The sequence below is a fragment of the Archocentrus centrarchus genome, chromosome 4 (assembly GCF_007364275.1).
Source record: "Archocentrus centrarchus isolate MPI-CPG fArcCen1 chromosome 4, fArcCen1, whole genome shotgun sequence".
NCBI classification, from domain to species: domain Eukaryota; kingdom Metazoa; phylum Chordata; class Actinopteri; order Cichliformes; family Cichlidae; genus Archocentrus; species Archocentrus centrarchus.
Window position 1 is genome coordinate 24,421,272 of NC_044349.1, and position 22,569 is coordinate 24,443,840.

The following is a 22,569-nucleotide window of genomic DNA, read 5'->3' on the forward strand; positions in this document are numbered from 1 at the left end:
GAGGGCAGCAGGTATGAAATCATGTCATATCAAGTTTGTACGCAGGCTGAGCCTATGTTTGAATTCGGTTCTTATATTAAATCTTTACTCTGAAACCCTTTAACAGAACCGTCTGTTATTAGCAGGTTATGCTCAGAGTGTCAGTTTAAAATAATTTTTTTTTATTTACAGCAAGTTTTAAGCGCAGTACAGTCTTTGATGGGGGACTGCAATTAAAATGTTTATTTCACCGCTCTGTGCGCTAAATCACCAGATTAATGATTTTTGGCAGCATTCATCTGCTGTCCTTACATTTCACTGTTATATTTGAATGTTTGTAGATTTTTAATAACCATGCCTCTGGTGTAGGTGGCATACGGATCATTTTCTGTGGCAGAAAATTCACGTGACCCGTGAAACACCCCGTTTAGATTGGTTAGATGCTGCCAACATAGACATATATACTATGGCTGCCAACGCCACCCCTTTCACGTGAACGCGCGGGGGAAATCCTGGTTTAACTTAACAAGCTGACCGCCAGTGTCAGGATAGCTGAATCCCTGGTAACCTTAGCATCAGTGCCCAAGGGCATAACTTTGGGTGCAACACTGGGGGGTTAAGTTCTCTGCCTATTTATTTATTAAATCATTTACTTTTTTGAAAGGATTCAGGAGGTTTTGGGTTAACCATATTAGAAATACATTGGAATGCTTTTACTGTGTATTTAACTTTCTTTGTATTTGCTCTGCACCTTCAACAATTAAGAAAAGGCTTACATTTTTCACATTTCTTCCAACAGTAACAAATATTTTACACTTTTAGAATCTATTATATGACGCACCCAAATTTCTCAATTTTCCAAGTGTGTGTATTTACCTGGTGCACTATAATTTGGCTAGGAGAAATTACAACACAATTCCACAAACATATCCATTAGTAATTAAACAAGAGCAGACTAAAACCCTTCATGTCATTTTCAGCAATTATGCTTAAATGTACATGACATTGTAAATTTTGAAATCAGGTCAAAATTACCTAAAGACAACAAGAGTTGCAGCTGTGTACTTAATTTATATAAGACTGTAGTAGCTTCAAATCATTCATTTACAAGCGGGTGTCCGCTTTTTGTCGCTCTTTTAATTTTTTCCACCTACACCCACTCCCCAGCAGCTGCTTCCACAAGCAAACGGTGAACCGTAGAGAAAGCGGTTTGGGTGATACCAAGTTTTTGTAGGGAGAGGGGGGTTACATTACCAAATGATTAAACATGCTAGTATTTTACCCAAAATTGATAATGAATAAAGAATATAAACATGTTATTCATGTAAGATGTTTTTTGTAAGTCGAAATGATGTGACTTTATTGGGGGGTTATAGTGATTGGATCAGATTATTGTAGGGGGTCATAACCCCCCCATCCCCCTCGGAAATTACGCGCATGTCAGTACCTATGAGTAAGGCTAGCTAGATAACTTTGGCGGTTAACAGATAATTGGCGAGTTGAATGCAGGCTATTGACCGATTACATGGTAAGTGTTATCGTTAATATTTTTTTTTAGTGTCATTTTCTACATTTAGCACAGTATGATTTTAGCATTGAGAGGCAGAGTGATGCTACACTGAAAATAACTAGAACCCGAGTACTACTGTTGGGCTACTCAAGTAAATTACTGAAAACAGTTTAAATCTACTACTCCATAATATTTTGATTGCAAATAATTTACTTTTTATTACATATTATTGAATTTAAAGCTGTATTTGCATCTTTTTTTTTTCTTTCTTTCTTTTTTTTAAATTTTCAACATGTTTATTTCTTTTATGACACAATTTCCATACATATCTGGTCAGTCACATGGTGGTACATAGCAGCACTAGGCATCAGTGTGTGAAGCAAAACTGAGTAAATGAACTTGATTCCACATGGATCCGTCTGTCTATTCAATCATGCATAGAACATTCTAGAGTCCAAATTAAAGTTAAGTACCTCTACCGGTTTCTTCCATTTTTCCAGAAAAACATCCATCCTACCTTCAGTATGATATCCAAGTTTTATCATAACAGAAACGTCCAGGAGTGTTGACTTCCATATAGAAATGGAGGGAGGTTCATGCCCGACCCACTTTAACAAAATAGTTTTCCTTGCCAGCAATAGAAGAGTTTGATTTGCATCTTATTTTACAGATTTTAAAACCATATATGACGCTGTACTATTTTTTTTTAAAACCTGCCCATCTACCTATTTTGATTCAAAAACTTTTGTAATATTAGTTCCGTAGGATTATAACTCTTACTAAGGGGGTTCACCACATCATTAAACAGTTATTCAATATGAAGCAATTTTCTAGCTCTTGTCTAATGTCACTTCAGTTAAGTTAGGGCACACGGCTGCACGTGAGCCTAAAAAACATGATTATTTCTATGCTGTTTTTCTACACTGTATTTATTACTAATCTAATATTCTGATTTCCTGTGGGTCCCCCCCAGTGCCACTACACTGGAAAAAAATATTGATAACGCCCTTACTTGTGTCTAATGCAATGTGGGTTTACAGGGCTGGAACTGCCTGAACAAGTAAGAGACCTTATTGAATTTTACTAAAGAACATGAACAGATGTCTGGTGAATGTTGGTAGCACATTATTTGGTCAGTAACCAAAGTGCATTTTTAACAGTAATATACAATTCTTGTAAAGAAAAAAGGTGAATGTTATTAATCGGACAAAACCCCTTGACATTAATCCAAAAGAAAACCTTTGGTATATTTTTTAGTATATTTACTAACCTTTCCAGCAAAGAGCAGCTGAAAAGAGTCATTAAAAATTACAGAATATATTATCTCTATAGATTGTGTGATACATGATACATGTGATACAGGAGATCAAATCTTCCATAACAATAAAGGTGGACATCTAAGTGTCAAGTGGAATCAAGAAGTTTATAAAATGAAACTAATAATACAATGGAATACGCTTTGAATCTTCTTCTCCTTTTTTTTGCTGTACCCTTTAGGGGTCACCACAGCAGATTATATGCCTCCATCTCACCCTGTCCTCCTCTGTTACACCTCTGCATGTCCTCCCTCACAACATGCATTAATCTTCTCTGTGGTCTTCCTCTTTTCCTCCTGCCTCACAGCTCCATATTCAACAACCTTTTTCCAATATATCCACTATCCCTCCCATACACATGTCCACACCATCTCAACCTTTGCCTAACTTTGTCTCCAACCTGCTCAACCTGAGCGGTCCCTCTGATATACTAATTTCTAGCCTTGTCCATTCAGGTCACCCCCCCAGTGAAAATCTTAACATATCCAGCTCCCACCTCCATCTTTGCCTCCTGTGAGTTGTTGTTGTTGTTGTTGTGAGTTCCACCGTGTCCAAACCACACATCATCCTTGTAAACCTTCCCTTTCACTCTTGCTACTATCCTTCTGTAACAAATCACCTCTGACACTCGCCTCCACCCACTCTACCCTACTCGCAATCTCTTCTTCACCTCTCTGGTGTACTATCTGTTGCTTTGGATGGCTGACCCCAGATATTTTAACTAATCTACCTTCACTATCTCACAGTATTCTGTTTTGCTTCTGCTGATTTCATTCCTCTTCTCTCCAGTGCATGCCTCCACCTCTCCAGGCTCGCTTCCGCCTGATCCCTACTCTCACTACAGATCACAATATCACCTGCAAACATCATAGTCCACAGAGACTCCTGCCTGACCTCATCTATCAGTCTGTCCATCACCGCTGCAAACAAGAAGGTGCTCAGAGCAGTTCCCTGATGTAATCCCACCCCCACCTTGAACCCATCTGTAACTCCTACTACACACCTCACTTTCCATTGCCTCGCTGTCCTCATTGATGTCCTGCACCACTCTCACATACTTCTCTGCCACTCCTGACTTTTTCATGCAGTACCACAGTTCCTCTCTTGGCACCCTATCATGTGCTTTCTGCAGATCTACAAAGACACAGTGCAAATCCTTGTACGCTCAAATCAAACATCACATCTGTAGTGCTCTTTCTTGGCATGAAGCCACTGCTGCTAACTGATCATCACCTCCCTTCTTAACCTAGCTTCAACAACTCTTTCCCATAGCTTCACAGTATGGCTCATCAGCTTTATCCCTATGTAGTTACTACAGCTCATCTCAATCTCCAAGACTGTGTTAAACAATCTGGTTATAAATTCCATTGTCCTTTCTCTTAGACATCCCCATACCTCCACAGGTATGTAATCTGGACCAACTCCCTTTCCACTCTTCATTGTCTTCATAGCTGCCCTCACTTCCCCCTTACTAATCCTCTGCACTTCCTGATTCACTATCTTTCCTCCATCTGTCCTCCTCTCTCATTTTCTTAATTCACAAACTCCTTCCATCCCTTGAACACACTCTTCACTCATTAGTACATTAGCAATGAAAGCTATAATAACATGCAACTTGCAGTTACACGTTACATTGATATTGTACTTTGGAGCTTGCATATACAGGAAAAGAAAATGTTTACAGACACAACAGTCTGTGCCAGTTTCATTGTATCAGTTTCTTTAAGCAGGTAATAATACGTTTATGAAATGTGCTAAAGACTAACCTACTGTTCACAGACACTGCTACATAGTTGACACAAAATGTATGCCTGTGGTCACAGAAACATTTTTACTTTTACTAAACATATCAACTTTTTATAAGAAGGTCATGGTCATACATAGAGGAATTCTTGTTAACTACCTTCTTTTTTTTTTTGCCTAGATATAATCAAAACCATCATTCAGGCAGTAATGACAAATCCAGATCTCATGTGGGGTGTCTGGCATTGGAGAGGACCGGTTTATATTGGACTGAAAGGCGACATTGCTATAAAAATGTCTGACATCATCTCAGACTGCTTCGGACTGAGAACAACTCATTTTCATTGTGGGTAATTAGGGCAAAACCGAATAGAAGGCATCTTGTGAAAATTTTATGTATTTATGTGAATGTGTATATCTGCCTTTTTTTTTTTTTTTTGCCATTTCACTTTGGCCACAACTCGTCCACCTACATCCTCTTGTCTTAGCCTTGTAAATTATACCAAGTGGTAACATCAAAGGTTCACATACTGCAATTCACATGTTTTTCTGAACTTTGCAAGCTGTAACTCCCACGTGCTTATGCAGAGATTGGCTGAACAGTGCCCTCTAGACAGACAGTGTGTCACTGCCTCACCTTGCCAAATAGCCCTTAATTCCCCTGCATGAGTGCAGCGCCAAGTCAGTGTCGAGCTCTGCTACACTGTGGGACTCCTGTGACTCAAAAGAAAACTGTTCACAAACAGCAACATTGTGTAAAGTATGTCTTGTATGTGTGAGCTTAAAACATATTGCTTAAAAGTAAATTCAGAGGTGTGTTGGGTTGGTTCATGGTGCAACACGATTATCAAATACATCTTATGCTCCATCCCACTCAGTGGCACAATGGCTGGCTTGCTCTCACTGAGGGGGTGTGCCGGTGGGTGGTTGGAAGTGGCGCAACATCAAATACACGCACTATAAATTTACACATGGGAACTTGGTGTTCTCCACAGTGGGTAAGACACGTTTTTACATAGAAATGTCTTCTCTAATACCTCACCTGTTGGAGCCTGGCAGGTATTATGCACAAACACTGCTGAGCCAGAGTGTATGTGTATAGAGGGGGTTGCTGGCAGCCCCCAGTGAATGTGCTGGAATGTGCCAAGACTTGCTTTTGGGGTGGGACACCATGACCTCAGGCAATAGGATGGGTGGGTGCGACTCAACTGACAGAGAAAAGGAAAGGAGTAGTGAGAGATGAGGCGGGTGAGAATAGACACAGACTAAAACTCAATTCAACATTAAAAAAAAACCATGATTGCCCATAGAGGGGAACACTGAGAGGCATCCACGGTGAAACTGCACAGTGGGAAGGCATGGGTTAATGATTTGTGCTTTATCTGAGTGAGTTTATTACTTTGACAACTGCCAACTTTTTAGCATAAAATGATTTTCACTTTACTTTTATACCACAGAGGGAGGAGGGAGAGGAGAGTGGGGGGAGATGCTGTTTCTTTAAGAGAGAGAGTAAGAGAGGGAGAGAGAGAAAGGGAGGGACCTCTTTGCCCTCCAGAAACCAGGAAGGGAATTGAGTTGATCTGCTGCTGCTTGGTTAGCGCATACGGGGCTTTAAGCTGCACAACAGTGAGAGGGAGAGAGAGCTCCGGAGAGGAGGAGAGGAGAGGGCTGAGCTAACCCACAACAAGCACCACCACGGCCATCGCAGGTGAGCTAAAGGCACCCTGCCATCCCTCCCTCTATCTGCCCTGGGCCTGTCGAACAGAGGAGAGCAGGGCAGAAGAGGAGTGGAATGAGGGAGGGGGCCAGAGAGGAGAGCAGGGTGGGGGGGTTGGCCGGAGAGGAGAGGTGGGTCGCAGCAGTAGTCTCTAGTTAAGGTTCCTCTTTTTTTTTTTTTTTTTTTTTTTAAATCCTCCTAAAGTACTTCCTCTGTGCTGCTCTTTACCTCTGGGGAACCTTGAGATAAAGTTTATAGGATGTGTTCAAGGCATTAACTTTTCAGGCAGGTGGAAGCACTTAGAGGAGGAGGGAGAGGAGGAGGGGGGGTTCTCAAGAGAGAGGGGGTGGGGGGGGCACTGAACAAGGAGGAGGAGGAACCAAAAATAATTCAATTGGACAAGGTAAAAGCAATGGCAACAACTTTTTGGGATGGCAGCGATTGAAAAGCTCAGTGTGGTGCGAGATGTGTGTTGTGTGCGCAGGGCATGTTGTAGTGGCACTAGACTGTTCAGAATATGAATAAGTCGCAAATTAGGGCAGGAGTTTCAAGGGTCTGCGATGTCACTGTAGTGCGAGATGACTCTCACCACTGATGTTTCAGAACCGCTCTGACAGTTGAGGCTGAAATGTTCTTTTTTTTTTTTCCTGCGAAGCTCTGCCTTGCTAGATGGCTGGTCTGTACTTTAATACCTGGCAGCCTGCTAGCAACATACTGTAGTGTATAATTCAGCCCTGAGTGCTTACGTTAGAGGAGGCTTGGAGATAGTGGGGGTGGTGAGGGCAGAGAGAGCTGGGACTCGTAGTGCACAGCAGGGACTGTAAACCAGGTCAAAAGGAGTTTCAGAACTCTATATCCCAGAGTGCCTTGCCCTTGGCCATCCAGGAAAGGGAACAGCCGCCAGCCTATCCCAACAAGGAGGTGTGGTGAGTGAGCTGCTGTCAAGCCAATGAGGGTAGGGGATGCAAAGCTGAGTTGTGGGCTGAAAATAGAGGGGGTGGGGGGGTGGGGTGGGGTAGTGGTGGCTGGGGGTGGTGGGGGGGAATGGGTAGGTGTCTGTTTGTGTGGGATCAGGCAAGGGCTTGCCTGTATGACTAGGGCCACTCGCAAGTTTCCTGTCTGGTAGAGCTCTAGCCCTGCCCAGAGACGGAGGCAGGAGTGCTGGCCGGCAGGCAGGGGAGGCAGATAGGGCTCGGGAAACATTTTCAGCCTATTTGGTAAGCACCACAAAGGCATCCACACACACACACACACACATACACAAACTGGGTTTTTAGACTGTCACTGAAAGGAGAAGAGAGGCAAGCAGAGGAAATAAATACCATAGCATGTTGTGGGTGAGAGCGAAGGGACTTGATAGAGTTCAGAGTTCTTGACCCACTTGCAGATAGAGAATGGCAAATAGGTCACTGTTGAGTGCAAGTTTGTGCACAGAATAATGCCGAGAAAAATAGCTGCTTTTGAAAAGTTTTCATTCCCATCACACTGACTTTTTAACTCTGGGCATTTAAGCTTATTGCGCATGGGGTTATTTTTATGCTGTTAAGGTGCACTATTTTTTTTTTTCTAATGTTTTTTTTTATCTGCTGCTGTGATTAAATGACACTGCTGCTATTATTAGTAGAGTGAAAAGATGAAGACAGTTGCACATCCTGTACTGCTGCTTCTTTAGGGCTGTTAAACCAACTCCACAAAAACCACCATATCAGATGTTTTCTAGACTGTAGCAGTGCGACTGGGCTGATCGCTGACAGGGTACAGGTGAGGTGTTGAGCAATAGCTTATTTGAGACTCATCAGTAAGTGACATCTCGCTGACAAAGAGAATATGTGACACATCTCGTGACAGTTGATTTTCACTCGTAGGGGAAGCTGTCGCAGCTAAGTCCATGCAATATTAAAATAGCACCTAAGCTCTGGAAACTTTCTCCTGAAGAACTGATGTTCTTGTAGATTGAGTGCAGGTTTTGTCAACCACTCACACCACGGTCAATCTCATGACATCTTTTCCGCCCAGTCCACTCACCCCCTTCGTCACCAGTATCTTGTTAAAAGCAGATTCTAATCTTGCCTGCCATGTAATGTTTTCTTGCGGCTCGTGGTTTAAAGACTTCATAGCAACCCTCGGCTGCCTTGCCCAATAACCAGATGCATATTTTTTTGGCTTCGCATACTTGCTGAACCCGTTTTTTAAGCGTGTGGGCATGGAGAGGGTACAAGCAGAGCACAGTACGTGAAGACGCCCAAGTACTGGGAAAGTTTTTGGAATGTTTCTCAGAAGGTGACAGGCAAATGTTCTATTCAGCTCAGTGTTAAAAAAAAATTATGTATGTATTAGTTACAGTAAATATTGTGTTGTTGTTTCACTGGGTTATTTCTTAGGTAGCACTATGTAAGAAAAGTCTAGTTATTTCAAGTAAATTCCAGCAAGAGGTTAAACTAGGACGCCATATGTGTTTGTATGGGTGAGTGTGTGCTTGTGTGCACGCATGCGTGTGCATCTGTGTTACCAACAATAGACTCCAGGGGAATTGCAGGGGACTTCAGTGGCTGTGGGCAGGTCCAAGACACCACCCATCAATTTGGCGGTGAGGCTGAATACAGTTTGATATTCCTGTATGTTTGTGCCTGCACCACTATGGCCTGAAACTAGCAGGTTCAGACAGACTGAGAAGACAGGTTGCGTGATGTCGCCGTGGCAGTTTGAGGTTTCATTTTGGAGTGAAATGTTGGCTGTATACAATACCTCACATGTAACAGTTATTGTGTTTAAGTTTTTTTTTTTTTTTTTTTTTTTTTTTTTATGTGGTCAAATTATCTCTTGTGTCACATATGGTGATGTTTTGTTGTAGTGTTTTGTGATAAACAGCACGCTTTCTATACTGTTATTTCATTCTGTCTCTATATACTCTTTTATTTGAGTTTGAACATTTATCTCCAGTTTGAATTGTTTGGTTAGTCTCCTCCATGGTGAATGCAGCTTCACTTCCCCCTAATGTTTGGTTCCCCTGGTCAGCTGCTTAGTATACCACAGCTTCCAGCCTGGCTAGACAGACAGACCCCTCTCTGTTGTTTTTTCTGTTGTTGTGCTGAAGTCTAGGGGGAGTAAAGGGGCTTCTTCTGTTCTCTTCTGGGACATTTATTATGGTGAGGCCAACACAACCTGATCAAATTAGAGTGGGAGAGTAAAAGGCTGAGATGTTTTTCAGAGTGGGGGTAAAGCTGTACTTGTGTTTCCACACTTTGGGAGTTAAATGTTATGTTAAGTGAGGGTTTTTCAGGATAAAGTAAAAACCGTGAATTAGTTGAAGGCAGTAGGCTTCTGTCAACACTTTAATTTACTGTCAAATTGATATTAAGAACTGTAGGACAGAGTCCAGAGGCTCATTTTAATTAAGCAGAAAGGCCAACTGATCAGGAAGGAGGATATGTGACCGATCTGACACTGTCTGCATGTTGATTTAGGGAATTGGTTTGCAATGAAACAAGAGAGACGATGGGTGGGTTGCATTAAGGGATGGCGAGACACAGGAGGGTGGGTTGGTCTGCACTGCTTTGCCTCCTCAGCAATGGAAAGGGGAAGTGGGTGATGTGGTGGATACTATGCAGTGCAGAGTCTTAGACAGAGATGGAGCAATGATGAGATGAGAGCGACAGATGAGAGGAAGGGGGAGGGGGGTGGTAAAGGGGGGGGGGGGGTCAGACAGTAGGGACAGAGAGATCGAGCAAGCAGAGAGCTGGTCATCTGATAACAGAGCGGGTTCTGTTACAAGCCTGCAACAGACTCACAGGAAGTCCTCTTTCCCCTGTTGGACTGCGCATGCACAGAGTGGTGCAGCCAGGACACACTGGGCCTGTGGACCAACCCAATTGGCCAGCTTGAGTTGTGCTGGACGATGCAGTATAGGGATGTAGTGCGGTTTCTGAAGGCATGTCTTAGATTTTCTTACACTTCCTGGTTGGCAGCATGGCAGTGTCAAAGCATGTTACTCACACTAAAAGGAACTCAGACTGTGGATGTGGTTTTATTACGCTGCAGCTTGAGAAAGGCTAGTCTCCCAAACCATGTGTTATAATTCTCATGAATTCTACGAAATCGTCACCCAAACCACAAAACTGTAACTGGCATTAAAGAATTGTTGAAGTTACAGCCGTATAAACCAGGTCACAGAGAAAGAAACTGATTTGATTAACTACAAAAGTGGTATATTTTTTTTCTACATATAACAACCACAAAAATAGGATTTGCAATGCAATGTATGTAACGCTGTTTTATTAAAGAAGATCTCTTTTTATTTAGATTACTACCTAAGTTGTTTGAACTGCATCAGTACATCCTGTGGTTTTTTTGAGAGTCATTTGCATATGGAGGAGTGCATATGAGAGCATTAAGTGTCTAATAACAGAAAGCTTACAGATGCAAAAATGACCCTAGAATTACCTAGAATTAACTTTTCTGTTATTGTGTTAAAAAAAAAAAAAAGCTTCCTTAAAATTAGTATTGTGAGAACAGTCATTTAGATCTGTCATAAAAAAGTTAATCATAGTATTGTTTTTATTTATATCTGGGTCGGTGTTTTTTTTTTGTTTGTTTGTTTTTTTGTTTTTTTTTGGTGGCCCGTGATTATACACCGGTAAAATGCAAACTGTCAAGAAAATAAAATCATATAAATTCAGAACAGTTTGAGGGTTTATACATGTTGTTAACAGCAGCTGCAGATTTCCCTTTTGGAGCTGCCTTGCTCTATGGCAGCACAAATGCTCTTTAAGAAAGTCATAAATCCCCCCCCCCGCTGGCTTCCTCAAATTAAACTTTTCCTCATGTGGGTGGGTTAACTTTCCCCTTATTGGAGCAGGTTACACCAGCTAACTGAATGAGATCTCTTGAGTTTATCATTGACATCTGAGCCGGATTCCTAGGCCTTCATGTGCTCAGGAGTTATGACCGAGCTTGTAAGTTTAACGCCCTGCCTCGCCCACTACCTTTTCACTTGCTTTGTCTGTGTTTTGGCAGTGCTTCCTGGTTAGTTTCTAGTGAAAGCTGCCAGGCCTAGACCAGCCCTCTTAACTTCAGTTTTATCAGTTGCTTACTCTCTTCCTGCTTTGCTCCCAATATGACCAATCAGGTTTCCTTCCACTACTGGCAGCAATGAGTCACTTAGCTGTGGCACTTGATCAAGATCCACTTTTCCTAGGAACTGCCACCCCCTCCTCATTCCTCTTTGTCCCACCTTGAACTGTGATGACCCGAGTAAAGTGATTCCCTTGCAGCAGGGTGAGCTTGACTTAGTTGTTGCTATAGAGGCAAAAAAAACAGTTGAGGCAGTTTGTGAAATAGGGGCAAGGGAGAAAGAGAGATGATTTTTTTTTTTAAAAATGTAAAAAATAAGAACAGACAAGATCACAGAGCCACCCAAATATATCCAGATTTTTCAGATGTTTTTAATCTCTGAAACTTCAGTTTTCTTTCTGCTGTGCTCCAATCTTTATACAAAAATTGAGGTTGTAATACATCAATTATTTGGATAGTGAATGAGCTAGTAAATGCATGAAGTCTTTGCCTGAGTAAAATTGTGAAATAATTGTTGCCTTATAAAAGGCCTAGGACTACAAACAGGTAAAATTAATAACTTTTCTGCATTTTAGTTCTGAAAGGTTGCTGCTACATGCTCCATTAACATTTATAGTTTAAGGGCCCTTTAATTCAGTCGTGTTTGTTCTGCTTGTTTCCTTTTATAAAGACAAGGTTTCTCAGCAGTTTTGAGTTGTAATATTTTATATGAGCCGGCTACAAATTTTTATGTTTTCACGTGTGAGAAACAAGTAACTGAAAGTTTAAAATAGTGGACATATGCAGATGTGGCACTTGGATGTGTGCGTCATTCAGTGAACGGTTGTTTTTCGGTTTTTACCGTTGTGTGCGTTTAAAAAAGTGAGCTATACATTTTCTTCTCTAAGAAACATCTGAGGTTGCACAGACTGTTCCTTTTGTATTTTGAAATGAGTGGTATGTTTCATAGATGATGTGTATCAGCCATAATACTACCGCTTTTACTAACTACCAGTGCATCCTGTTGTCACATGTTTGTCTGTGAAGGAAAGGAAAATCGGGTACAACTGTCTTGGCAAAGATAATTTGTATGCACAGGTCACTGCGCAGTCAACTGAAATAACAGCACAACAAAAACGCCTTTACAGGCGACTGTTGTGTGTAGATATATGGGAAGGGGCAGATAACAGATGAAATGAAGGTGATGAGGGCGGGGAAGGGATGGGTAGGGCCTATATTGAAGGAGTTGTTTGACTTGCAAAGCAGGCTTGGGTGCTCATGGACTGAGCATTGAGAGGAGGCCCTACCCTGGAAGTGGAGCACCAGGGACACGGACAGCTGCTGCGCTGCTTTGTGCCGGGCTGCGGGCCTTGTCACCCACAGGCATGAATTAGTGATAAGGAATGTTTCAAGCCATGAGGAGGTGTCAGGATCAGGTTTGTTGCACTGTGTTTCCTCTTTCTTAGTGCTCTTTGCAGGTTTATTTGAGGACAGGTGGCTTGTGCATGCAGAGTGGTGCCTCCGTGCTTCGTTGGCACTGAATCAAGTTTTGTGTGTGTGTGTGTTTGTGTGTGTGTTTTATCTCCTCTCAGCTCAACGTCTTTACCCCACAAAGCTGTGACCCAGGGTCAGCTTTGTATGTATGGGTGATAGCATGCTACGAATGCTTGCAGCACAGCCTGGTCTGCTGCAGGTGCTGTAGATCTCTGTTAGAGAAAAGCAGGTTGGCTCGGGTCTGGATGGGCTCAAAGAGATCTGTTTCCACCTGTGAAGGACATGACCGGTAGCCATGTGGCTGCCCTTTCTCTTGCTCTTTCTTCCATCTCACTCTGCTCTCGCTCCCTCTCTCCCTCCTGTGTCATCTCTCTTTGTCTTTGCTCTCATCTCCCTCCCCTCCCTCAACATATTCAGATGAGGGGTTGGATAATAAAATTTGCTCTTGCCATGTCTGACAGTTTGCTTCTATTCGAGCTTTGTGAAAGACATTGGCAGTGTTTTGCAGAGGCTTTCTGGTCAACTGCCTATCAAAACTGAATTGAGTTAAGAGAGAGTTACAGTAAGTAAAAAGAAATCGTGGAGCCATTAGATATTTTAATACTAATCAAACAAAGCACAGCTGTGTAAATATGCATTACATGTGTTCTTTGGATGCACAAGCTTTTAGATTTATCATAATTTTTGGCTAATTAAAAAAAAAATCGTTGACCTATTTAGTTGCTTGTAATAAGCTTAAACACGCATCTGCTTATTTGTGCAGAGGTGACATGTTGCCAGTTCTCAGGTGTGACGTCATATAGGCTTTTTTTCATTTTTACAGAGGAGGGAAATGAAGAGGTGAGCACAGGTGAACTGGTACGAAAGAAAGAAGAGAGGCAGCCAGGTTTGGCAGGTTTGTTAGTGGGGTGTAGTGTACAAACATACCAGAAGGTCTGATCTGAAGGAATGTCATTTCAGTGCCTTGCTCGTGTAGAGAACAGCACATGCAACACATCCCTGCTTCCCACCCACCGCCCCCTGCTGGGTCTCCCTGGCAGATGGAGACGGGGGAATGGGTTGGAGTATGTGCATGCCCTATATGTGTGTGTCTGAGTCCATGTGTGTTTGATATGTTATTGATGTTACAGTATTTTGTGTGCGAGTGTGTTCATAGAGAAATCAAGGATGGCTTGTTCTGCCGAAACCCCCCTCGCGCTGCGCAGGCTTCAGTCGATCATTTTAATCTCCCCCCCACACGTGAGCAAGGGGACAGGCCTTTTCTGAAACTTGGCACACAGTACAGGGTGGGGTAACCAGCTCAGACCGGATTGACAACCTCCCTTTTTAATACCGTTCCCTCGCAGCTTGTTGCATGTCCTCTTCCTCCTCCTGTAGAGTTTTTTCCACAGGGTCTGCTCTGGCAGCCCCCCTCCTCCACCCCTTTTCCTCCACCTCTCTCGCTTCCCTCTCTGGCTCTCGACTGACACAGAGAGCATAGCCTGCGCAGCCCAGCTCCCAGCATGCACTCTGATCCCCACAGCCCTCTGCCTATCTGTCCTCCACGACCTCTTACTTGATTTCTTGCACGAGTGCATGCACACTCCCGTAGATGAGGGTGTGTATACGAGGAAATGGGCTCCTACCCACCTGCACGCATATAGTCCAAACGTCTTCAATCAACTGTTGACCCAAATCAAAATTGTTACAGGGTGCTGTTTATTGCACACCATCAGAAACTAATTTATTGCATATATCAACTTTGTTTTTCACAAAATCTGTATCTACACCTGTGGTATTTGCTTTAAAATGATTCCTAAGCGGCTGTGATGTGCTACACTGTGGTGTTACCAGATAGCTTCTTTTCTACTTCAGACCCTTTCTCAAGATTCTTAGAGTGAATTGTTTTAATCGGCTGTGTATGCTCTTCCTTTTTTTTTTTTGGCCTATTTATTTTTTTTGGCACTCCTTATGTGAGCCCTAACAAAATAGATTCTTTACAACATTCAACAAATGTGGCAAATGTGAAATACTCACGGTGAAGTTTGGTTTCAAGTCAAACGTGTTTATAGCTGGGTCTAGCAACATGTCATGACAATTTTGAAAGATGTGGTTTTGGGAAGGTTTGAAATATTTTCACAGAAACTGTCAATGTGTTGGTGTGAAAAAAGCATCAGAGAAGTTTTTGAACTGCCAAGAAATTAATGAATAAAGATGAGTGACTCATTTGAGATTGTATTGGAAAAGTCAGTACAGTTTATGCTGATGAAGATCATAGGCTAGAAAAGAAAATCAGCATTTAAATGGTGTCATGTTAGGTTACAAACCAATTATTAGAATTTTTAAGACTTTTTTTTTTGTTTTTTTAGAAATTGAATTATTTTGTTCTCATTCACATCTTGCTTGAAAGCTTGGATGTCAGCATATTAATTGTAAAGCTGTTTTATATTTGATAATAATGTTAATTGTTGGGCAACTGGATATGATCCAGGTTTGTAGAAGTTTCTGCCATTTTTCCAAAGAAATTGTGTACCATAAATTGTGAACTCTTTTCCCTTTTTGCACTTGACATCGTCACCTTGTTAAAGTAATGGCCTAAGTCATTTTTTTAATGAAAGGCTTTTTTTTTTTTTTTTTTGCCTAAATCATCAAGTTTTCGATGTTTTTTCGATGTTTCTTCGATGTTTCGTTTTTTTGTCTTTTTCTGAAAAGCCTGAAAAAAATGACTTGGTGACGATATTTAAATAATTTTCAAATATGTTCTCCATGAATGTCTGATTCCATTAATCAATATTTATTTCTCTTTCTGTATCCACATAATACCAATCTGTTAATTTCCTCCATTTCTTTTTCTCCTGTTCCATCCCTCTGTTCCACTCTCCTCCCCTCAGATAGGCAGACGGACAGACGGCAGGACGGATACACGGGTGGGGGCTGTGCTAGGCGGCTCGGCGGCAGGCTGGTGGAAGATGTCGTTAGGAGCCGGTGGGAGGGGCGGAAGGCGGCTCAGGGGGACAGCGAGCAGCGGGGGTGGAGGAGGGAGAGGAGGAGCAGGAGAGGCGGAGGAAGGTCCTGTGGGGATCCCTTTCCCTGAACACAGCGCAGACATCCTGGGCAGCCTGAACAAGCAGCGGCTCAGTGGACTGCTGTGTGACGTGCTCCTGGTTTCCCAAGACCGGGAATTCCCAGCTCACCGCTCCGTCCTGGCGTCCTGCAGCACCTACTTCCACAAGCTCTTTACTTCAGGGGCAGCTGCCGACCAACAGAACATCTACAACATCGACTTTGTGGCAGCAGAGGCTCTGGGAGCTTTGCTGGACTTTGCCTACACAGCCACACTGACAGTCAGTCACAGCAGTGTGGCTGAGATCCTTGCTGCTGCACGCCTCCTGGAAATCCCACCTGTCCAGGATGTCTGTACACACCTGCTGGACACCAAAGTGCTCTCCCCGCCGGTACAAGACTGTTATAATGCTACAAGTAACTTATATCACAATTCAAATTTAGTCATGAACCATACTGCATCTGAGCAACTGAGTCATTCTTTTTCATTCACATAGTGAAGGGGCTCCCTGTCATCATACCATCAACTTTAATTAATAGTCAGCATAATGAAGCTTATATCATGGCCTTTATCAGTTTCTCTCACTATGCCAAACACACCCCCACAGCCTTGGGGTTAGTTCAACACTTACTCATTCTGATCCAACAGCATTTATGGAAGGACAGCACGCTCTTTAACAGAGTACAGACAGAGCACATTGCAACTACACTTCAGTATGATCAAATGTAGCTGTGATATGCTGCGTTGAATACATAATGCTTTACATCGTGAGATAAGGTGATGTGATTGGTAGGATGACATCATGTCAAATCATCTTAACCCCTAAAAGCGCAGTTCATAGCCCCACTGGAGACTTTCCAGCTACGTGTTGTTACATTTTGTCAAAAGTTGACATCTCTTAATAACCCTTTTCAAGATTGAGAGTTACAGAATATGCCAGTGAAAACACAGGATGGTGTGCTGCTTTATTGTTCTTTTTATGTACACAGCAGGCATAAATGTGCTTTGCCGTTTAGTTTTCATTTTCTCATTGCACATACTAATACCCGTGAGCTTACTGAGCCCCTTGGTGCGCATCCAGGATACCAAGTCAGTGATCAGCCAATGCTGAAAGACTTGCAGACTGTACAGGCCTGCTCACATCAGGCCTGTACAGTCACATCATCCTCCTGTAGCTGATGTGTTGTTTTTTATATATATATATATATATATATATACATATATATATATATATATATATATATACAGAGAGAGAGAGAGAGAAATTTATATATTTTTTTAAAGATATATTTTTCTCCTTTGCTGCTGTACTGTCTTTCTCTTTGTTTTTTTGTTTTTTTTCACAAAAATCGTGCCACTTTCTTTGTCCATATTTTTAGGCGGGCAGTGAGCGAAAAGATGAGGATGAAGATGAAGATGGGAAAGGCAAAGGAGGCAGGGAGCAGGGGAACCGGGTGCGGGCCCGGGAGTACCTGGAGTACTTCCAGAGAGGGGCGCACTGGAGCAGCAGCTGCAGCACGCCAGAGCTCAGGGACCTGCCCACGCACCTGCACTTTAATCACGGTAATGGGGGCACCCCCAGCAATGGGGCTCCTGCTGGCCCCAGTGAGTACTACTCCCCCTTGGCTCTTGCCTTGTCCCAGGTCCCTAAACAGGAACCAGAAGACGAAGATGATGATGAAGACGACGATGAGGATGGCGAGGCGGCGCAGGGTAATGGAGGAAGCCTGGGGTCATCATACTACCCTTCATCCCAAAATGGACACTTCTACCTCCCTCCTGATTCTAGGCTGGGGCAGGAGCCCGAAGTGGAGGACGGTTGTAGGGAGGCGATGATAAGGGAGAGAGGTTCAGCAAGTGCCCTCCTGCAGCAGATGATGGACTCCATCGAGAGGCAGAAGGAGCGTGCAACAACTGGTGAGGAGCACGGAGATGGAGATGACCCTGACATGGAATTTTACTTGAATTATTTTAGTAGTACACAGCATGAGGATACAGCTTCGTCTGCTGTAACACAGGGAGTGCAATCACTCTGGTTATCACGAGGCAGCACAGGCCAAGACAGAGTAGGAGCAGAGAGGGGGGCTGGAGATAGAGGCAGCGGGGGTGGAGGAGAACGGAAGATGCGCTCCAAGGCCTTCCAGAAGTGCCCCATATGCTCCAAGGTCATTCAAGGGGCAGGCAAGCTCCCCCGCCACATCCGAACGCACACGGGAGAGAAACCCTATGAATGCGCCATCTGCAAAGTGCGCTTTACCAGGTAAGCCCACTAATAGTCTTGGACACTGTTGACAAAATGACCAGCAGTGGAAAACCCCACAAAGCCAAGAGCAGGAGTATTAGCGCTAACCAACTTAGCTTTGCATTAAGAAGGCAGTGCAGTTTGTGAAGCTGTGTGTGTGTGTTTACCTTGAAGATGGACTGATTAGGCGCTTACCAGGTTTTTTTTTTTTTTTTTTTTCCTTCAATATAACATTGAAGCTGGATATTATTGATAATGCCATGTAGAATCTTTCAGCTTAGAGAGAGGGGGCTGGATGGTTGTAAAGGTCTGTTTTATTGTGACAGCCTTCATAGCAAAGTCCTGGAATTTTAACATCTATAAAAGAAGGCAGTGGTGGTGTTATCTAGTGGAAGGCTGCTATAAAGTCCTGTGTTCTGATACAGAGGGGGATTACAGGCACTGGATGGAGCTCTATGTGTTCCAATGAAATAATGTGAACTTTTGATCTCTGGTTATGTTGATTATTGCCCACGGCAGAGTAGTTACACCACCCCCTCCTCTCTCTCTGTCACTCCCTTACCTCTCTAATGAAATCTGCCATGTGCTGCTCAGATAAATTTGACTAGTCTACAGAAGGGGACTTGGGTGCACATGTTTTCTCGTATTTAGAAGTCTTGTCTTTTCCATGAAATGATTCCTTTAATTAATTAATCAGTGGACTTGTGCTGGAAATAGATGCAGTTGGCTAGAAATAACCAAAACCTCTGCTGGCGTGGTAAGTAGGGAAGACCAATGTGAATTTAACTCCTAGGTAAATTCGACTGGCAGTGGGAGGGGGCACTGTAATCTTAATCCTGTTTGAACAGGGTTAAGAGTGTGCCTTGCACAGTAATAAATCACTCCTGTTCTTTAAATAATTCACCTCTGTCAGTATGCCACTTTGTTCCAAGGCTTCAGCCTGAGTATGTGTGTCTGTCATGTGCGTTTGTGTGTGCGCACACACACACACACACACACGCGTGTCTCTCCTCACTTATGCACATGTTTCTTTCTTAAAATTTATATTTGGGGCACAGTTTATACAGACCAGTGAGGGTTGCAGTGGGTTTATTTGTTTGCTTATATGACAGCTAATCCACTTACATGGCACTTATATTCGCAGACACACCTGTGTGTGTATGTGTGTTCAGATGCAGTTGTCTTAACTACGCTTGTTTGTTTAGAAGCCCTCTGCCCTCAGTACAGAAGGGTTAGGCGATTTAAGAGCTCGGGAGCTGGAGAGATAGTAAGGGCTAAAGGGGGAAGGGAAGGACAAGAGTCAGATGAAGGCCAAGGAAGCCTGATAAATTTTAGTAGGTGGTGTCATTGGAAAGTAAAATTGTTTCATGAGATAATGAGATGCATTCTGATATAGAGTTAAGTCATGCTGTATTTTGGTCTTGTTTTGACTGACTGTGATTGTTGTGGAACTCACAAATTGTTGGAAAATAAGTCTTCCACGTCAGCTGTTTTATTCGCTTAGGCGTGACCCCTACAAAAAAAGTCAAAGTGCGACTCTTGGGGATAAATATAAGCTGCAAACTTGAACTACACGGAATTGTTTTACGGATTCATTTCTGTTTCAATACTACTCAACAATAAATGTCAGGTTTTTCAAAATTATCCTGGAATTGTTCCGTTGCAGAGGAAATTGAAGTCTTCATTAAAAATTTTTGCAATCTGTCAATTGTTATTGTGTTGTCGTCAAACACATGTTAACAAAAGCCATAAAAAAGCTGATATTGTTATCATTTAGCTTTCTTGTCACTCCACAGCGGTGCTCTTGCGTGCAGTTACACAAATAAAAAGGTTAAGTTTATGGCTTCTCGTCAGTTAGACAGGCTACCCTCACAGAACTGGAAGAGATCCAAGAGATGGGAAATAAATTCATCCAAAGCATATTACGCTGGCCACCGTACATGTGAGAACTGATAATATAGTTTGAGTTAATTGTGTATTTGTATATGATATTGCATGACTGATTAGAAGCCAAAATAGCCTGAAGTTGGCTATGTGCACTAAGTGCATTCAAATGGGTGTGACCTTATCTTCTAGTGCATTTGATTGATTTTTTTTTTTTAACTTTTGTATTCTTACGTGATATTTATTTTTCTCCCTCTCAGGCAGGACAAGCTCAAGGTTCATATGCGGAAGCATACAGGAGAGAAGCCTTACCTGTGTACACAATGTGGAGCTGCCTTTGCTCACAACTACGACCTGAAGAACCACATGCGTGTACACACTGGCCTGCGCCCCTATCAGTGCTCGAGCTGCTTTAAGACTTTTGTGCGCTCAGATCACCTGCACCGCCACCTCAAGAAGGATGGCTGCAACGGCATCCCCTCTCGTCGAGGCCGAAAACCTCGCGTGAGAGAGCCAGGGCTCCTCGAGGCCCCCCTGGGCCTGCTTAGCCCCGGCTCCGACACTGGCCCCGGGTCTCATACCATCAGGGGAAGGCGGCGATCTGAGTCAACCTCAGCAGTGGAGGTGGAGGTTGCTGCTGGAGCACATGCACACAGTCCTCAGCTGCAGGAGCTAGCAGGGGAGGCAGGGCCCTGAGACTGCAGGGAGGACAAGGACACTGCTGGACACCATAGTCACTCTGCACCGCCTGTAAGACAGGCCAGTGAACAGAGAGGAGAAAAAAAAAAAACATGCAAAGGCAATTTAAAAAAAAAAAAAAAAAAACTACAACAAACAACTAACTATTCCTCTATAAACCAAATCAGGGTGTCACAAAAATCTAATCTTTATATTTCTTTCTCCTATTACTTTAGGACAGGACGTAGAATTGCAAGCACTTAAGTTGGTTTATTTGTAAAAGAGCAAAGAACGCTTCAAATCATGCACCCATCCCATCCACTTTCTGGGCCATTTCTTTCTTTGTAATAGTAGGGGTTTTATACATTGCCATATGTGCTTAGGCAAATGTATGATAGATACAAAGAAACTCTGAGCAACTATGCAGTTGATTTAGATTTTTTATCGGTTTTGTCCTCACAGCCTTCAAGCTCTAAGAAAGGTGTCTGTCAAGCACCTTCTGGCTGCTGTACGGGTGAAGCGAGGACAAATCCTCCCGATGAAAACAACTCTTTTTCTATTCTTTGCAGGTCTGAGATGTACAGTTACCATAGAAACAAGATTGCCACAATATGGCATATGCAAGGAAAACTCGCCACAGTTTTGATGCAACAGTTTTTCCTCTCTAAATGTTCCAGAAAGAATGAGGCAGGGGTTTGATTGAAGTGTTACTTACTCTATGAAAATGCATTTTAAGAATCTATGGTTTGTCTTACTGAAAAACAAATTCACTTTGAGTCGAATCCACTTTAATGGGGGCTCGCCAATTGCAGGACTAGGGAATATGAGGGGTGGAGGGTTTGTGTTTCTAAAGCACTACCATTGTCAATGTGTCTGTTGGCTTTACTATGTGGCCTCTTATCTCTCACAGCCCTGCAGTGTCAACATTTTTGTTCGCCCTTTTGATTTTGTCTTAATTTTTTTGGTCGTTCCTCTTTTCTTTTTCTTTTTTTGACTGCTTCGGGTACTTGACACTTTATAATTGTATACATGTATATACAGCAGGGGTGATATGACATTGGCCTCTCTTAATGCTGAGTTGTAGTTACCAATCACATTTTTTCCTCTTAGGCTTGATGTCATATTTCTCAGAGAGTGAAGCTTGTGGGTGAACAAAACAAACTGTATGAATGTTTGATGAAAAGAAAAAAAAAAAAACATTGATTCACCCATTTGTCCTAAACTTAACACTTGATATGTAAAGTTCCTGCCCAAAGGATGAGAGGGTCGATTGAATGAATGTGCTTAACTTTTTGCAGTTTTTCGGAATCTGTCCTTGTGTGACAAGGCGCGGGTAGCATTTAACCAACTGCGGGTTAAAGGAGCCTGAGTGAGAGAGTGACAAAGAGTACGAAGAGATAGATGAGCACCTTTTTTTCTATGTTTGCACAGCTTTACTAAAGATATCCAACAGAGTGAGAGGTAATATTTAAAGGAAGTGGGCTGATGTTGGGGAGATAGTGAGAGGAGGTTTATGTACCATGCTTATTCCAATCTTTTTTGCCCTAGGGACCACACAACCGTAAGGCAACCTGTATGATGAAGAGAGCAATAAATACCTGTCCAAGTTGGGAGGCCAAATAGGAGTGCAGCTGCAGCTGGTTGATGGGGGAGGGGATCAAGGGAAGGGGAGGGGGATCTCACAATGTCTGTTGCATTCCAAAAAATAATCTCCCCCAGCTCAGCCACGTTTCCAGGCAGGAGGGGATCAAATCAGGCCTTTTCTCTCTCTCCCTCTCCCTCTCCCTCTGTAGTCCTCTAATGCCCCCGAACCAGCCTGGAGGGGATATTATTATATTAGAGCCTGGTGTTACTGTGGGGAGGACGCCTGGTGCTGGCAGTTTAGTGTGCGAGTGTGTTTACATGTACATGTGT

At 42.9% G+C, this 22,569-nt stretch overlaps 1 protein-coding gene across 4 annotated transcripts; it reads left to right on the forward strand.

Moving 5' to 3' along the window:
• Window positions 1–1,385: 1,385 nt before the first annotated feature.
• On the forward strand, window positions 1,386–20,805 carry zbtb7a (zinc finger and BTB domain containing 7a). 4 transcript variants are annotated; one of them, XM_030727721.1, is made up of 5 exons: window positions 1,465–1,507; window positions 4,730–4,894; window positions 15,683–16,242; window positions 17,231–18,111; window positions 20,238–20,805. In XM_030727721.1, the coding sequence occupies exons 1-5, from the start codon at window positions 1,483–1,485 to the stop codon at window positions 20,671–20,673; spliced, it is 2,067 nt and encodes a 688-aa protein (XP_030583581.1). In that variant the 5' UTR covers window positions 1,465–1,482; the 3' UTR covers window positions 20,674–20,805. The 4 variants fall into 4 exon arrangements, with proteins under 4 accessions (XP_030583582.1, XP_030583581.1, XP_030583583.1 ...); XM_030727722.1 differs by lacking the exon at window positions 4,730–4,894 and having other exon boundaries at window positions 1,386–1,507; window positions 15,679–16,242; XM_030727723.1 differs by lacking the exons at window positions 1,465–1,507; window positions 4,730–4,894 and adding an exon at window positions 6,147–6,256 and having other exon boundaries at window positions 15,679–16,242.
• Window positions 20,806–22,569: the final 1,764 nt, after the last annotated feature.